Source organism: Phaethon lepturus, unplaced genomic scaffold (genome assembly GCF_000687285.1).
Source record: "Phaethon lepturus isolate BGI_N335 unplaced genomic scaffold, ASM68728v1 scaffold11216, whole genome shotgun sequence".
NCBI classification, from domain to species: domain Eukaryota; kingdom Metazoa; phylum Chordata; class Aves; order Phaethontiformes; family Phaethontidae; genus Phaethon; species Phaethon lepturus.
Window position 1 is genome coordinate 6,230 of NW_010544117.1, and position 2,991 is coordinate 9,220.

The 2,991-nt window shown below is 43.9% G+C and overlaps 1 protein-coding gene across 1 annotated transcript in view; it reads right to left on the reverse strand.

Moving 5' to 3' along the window:
• Positions 1-2,789, reverse strand: part of LOC104621935 (phospholipid-transporting ATPase FetA-like) — a gene marked incomplete at both ends in the record, with an annotated part of 7,844 nt that extends 5,055 nt beyond the window's left edge. The window contains 2 exons of the mRNA XM_010288569.1: positions 127-310; positions 2,642-2,789. Of these exons, the coding sequence (XP_010286871.1) occupies positions 127-310; positions 2,642-2,789 (332 nt within the window). The remainder of the gene's footprint in view (positions 1-126; positions 311-2,641) is intronic.
• Between the last annotated feature and the right edge of the window lie 202 nt (positions 2,790-2,991).

The following is a 2,991-nucleotide window of genomic DNA, read 5'->3' on the forward strand; positions in this document are numbered from 1 at the left end:
ACAGCCACCAGAGAAGGTGGTACAAAAGGCACTCGGATACATGTTCCTGCTTCTAGGCCACCTCAGGTAGCTAATATGGCAGCAAGTCCATTTGCTAGAGCATGCCGGCTGTCAGCCACCACTCACTTTTGATCATGCTGACGTCGTTGGCGCCATCTCCAATTGCCAGGGTCACAGCCTTCTTGTACTTCTTCACCAGCTCCACCACCTGGGCTTTCTGCAGCGGAGTCACCCGGCAGCAGATCACCACTTTGCACATGCAGGCGGCTCTCACCAGCTCCAGCTCCAGATTCCCTTCCAGCGCGTAAGCCTGCGAAGAAGGAGCAAAGGGGGTGTTAGGGTCAGACTAGCAGCGACTCGTGGCCTGACAACGAGGCGGCAGCAGGAAGAAAGTGAGAACGGAGCTGGTTCTTCCCTTTGGCAGAAGGAAGGTATGAGACACCCCAGGTGAATCCATCCCTTCATTTTGCAGGGAGCATCCGTGTGGCGCAGCTTCACGCCAGGCAGAGTACGCCGACGAGCTTGCGCCATGGGTGTGCCACATCTGGATTTGCACAACATCTGCTCTGGCTGATGTAACCTGACAGCGTGGCAGAAGTGTCAAACAACTGTCGAACAGCAGTAATTTAACGAAGCTGCTGCTGGGCCTGAGACAACCTTGCCTATCTCCGTGCGAGAGAGTCTCTGCTCATCCGTCTTGGTTTGTTTTTTAAGCTCTGGGAGATCTGTGGTGTAAATAGAAGAGATTTCAATTTGGGAGCACTTAATTAAAAAAAAAAAAACATGGGAAAAGCTGAGCTCAGGTGGGCATGACAAAGCAAAACACAAAGCCGGGGAGAAGGCAGTGAGCGCTGGCCTTTTAAGTCAGTCAGCCATGTTATTTCTGTTCGGGACACACAGAGGTAATTGGATGTCTGGACACATCCAGCTTTGCGCGGGAGGAAGGGAGCAGTGTTAGCTTTTCATATTTCTTTCAGATTGTGCTTTTCGGCTCTGTCCTTTGATGCGTCTTCTCAGCAGACACGCATGGAAGGAACCTACAGGGCCCTCTCCCCTCAGAGCCATTGCAGCAGGCCCATTGCCCTTTCTGCTAACAATCCTTAGCCCAGATACTCTTTGGTCTTGACAGAGAGCTGTGAGTCACCAGCACCCCCGCTGCCCTCCGGCAGCATTGCTCAACAAGAGAGACCTTTTCATGGTTTAGCTTTAGTACAGGCTGGTCACTGCCGTTAGAGATGGCTTTTGCCACAACGCTCTCGCTGCGCAGCACTAGGAAAATGTTATTACGTATTAGATCTATTAATGGTTCTGCACACAAATCAGCTAGTTGTATGATGATGCCGCTACAGATGCTGTTATGCTTCTGTTCATTCGCCATGTTTAAGCAAGACCACGTGTGTGCACAGTCCCAGTGCTGCCATCCCACCCACCTGCACGTAGGGATACGGCACTGAACTGATGCTGTGTTTGAGCGGGACAGTATCAGCACTATTACAATTACCTCACCAGGAAGACAACTAATCCAAAACTCTCTTGTCTCAGTTTAATTCCATTACTTTGCTTACCTGTTATTATTTGAAGAGATATTACCAAGACTGATCAATTTTCTCTAGGCTAAGAAATCCTAACTCTCAGTTTTCCCCTACGCTTTCCAGATCATGCATGACCACTCTTAGAATTTTCTTGGTACTCTCTCTAGCTGGTCTAAATTGTCTCAAAGAAAATGGCCCAAATATGTTGAATTATTTCAGCTAAAACTTTACCAATGCCAAATGAAGCAGGAGGCTTTCTTCACAAGTCATACAGGTGATGCTCTTACATACATATCTTTGATGTCGTATGTGTGTAGTCAAATATGTGAAAGTGGAGAACAAGGCATTTGTTCTTACTGAACTGCATTCTCCATTTTTTCAAAGTATTTCTCCAATTTGCTAAAATGGTTTTCAAATCTAATAATTAACTCCACCATGCCTGCAGTTTCTTCCATCCTGGTGTTATCTGCTCTCTTTTTAAGCAGTTAATTAAAACACTGAATATCAAGTACATATGGGATAGCCCTCTGCAGATGCCACTTAACTGTTGTTTTAGGTCAACACTGAGCCCTTAAGAGCCATACATGCCAAGCAGTCTTGCATCTGTCACCTAACAATTTCATCTAGTCCTTATTACTTCAGTTTGCTTGGAAGAACATCATGGGAGAGAGCATGAAACAATTTATTAGTTAAGTTATAAGATATATATCCTATCTGTTAAATGAAAAAAAAAATCTGTTATCAGATATATTTAGTAGAATATGTTCTTGGCATACTTGAAACCCATGTCTGACATTATCTTCTTGCTGCATACATAAGCTGCCTGATTATTTTTCTAGTATCTTTCTGGAAATGAAAATTAATCCAGCTACTCTACCCCTCCTGTTCACCTAACATCAGGGCCAGCTCTTCCCTGTTCCACTCTTCTGAAACCTTGCCCATCACCTTTAATGTCTCAGAAAACCACTGAACCTGATCTTCAATTAGGAAAAATAAATTCCATTCCTCTAGAGCTAAATTTTTAAAGCATTTTCAGACTTCCAGTATGTCCCTATCACATTAAATTCTCCAGAGAACTGAACCCTAACATGACTCTGAACCTTCCTTACCAGGCTGTGGCCGGTGATAACAAGACCGTACACCCCATTTGCTTGCTCATCAGGTATAATTTTTGGTTTTTTTGAAGATTTCTCAAACTGAATGTTGCTTTCATCACTGTCCAGAAAGGAGTCTGGCTTCATCTTTTTCCTTGCATTCCTAAAAAAAAATCCATAATAATAATGAAAAGCTAGTAAAGATATATATGATTTATTAAATCAACTTTATAAAAATAAAAAAATCATGCTTCCCTTTGATAGTTTACTCCAATTTTCCCTGTAACCCTACAACAACATACAAGGTTTAGCTACTGCTGTTTGTGCAGATCACCCTTATGGGAAGGTCATGGAACAGATCCTCC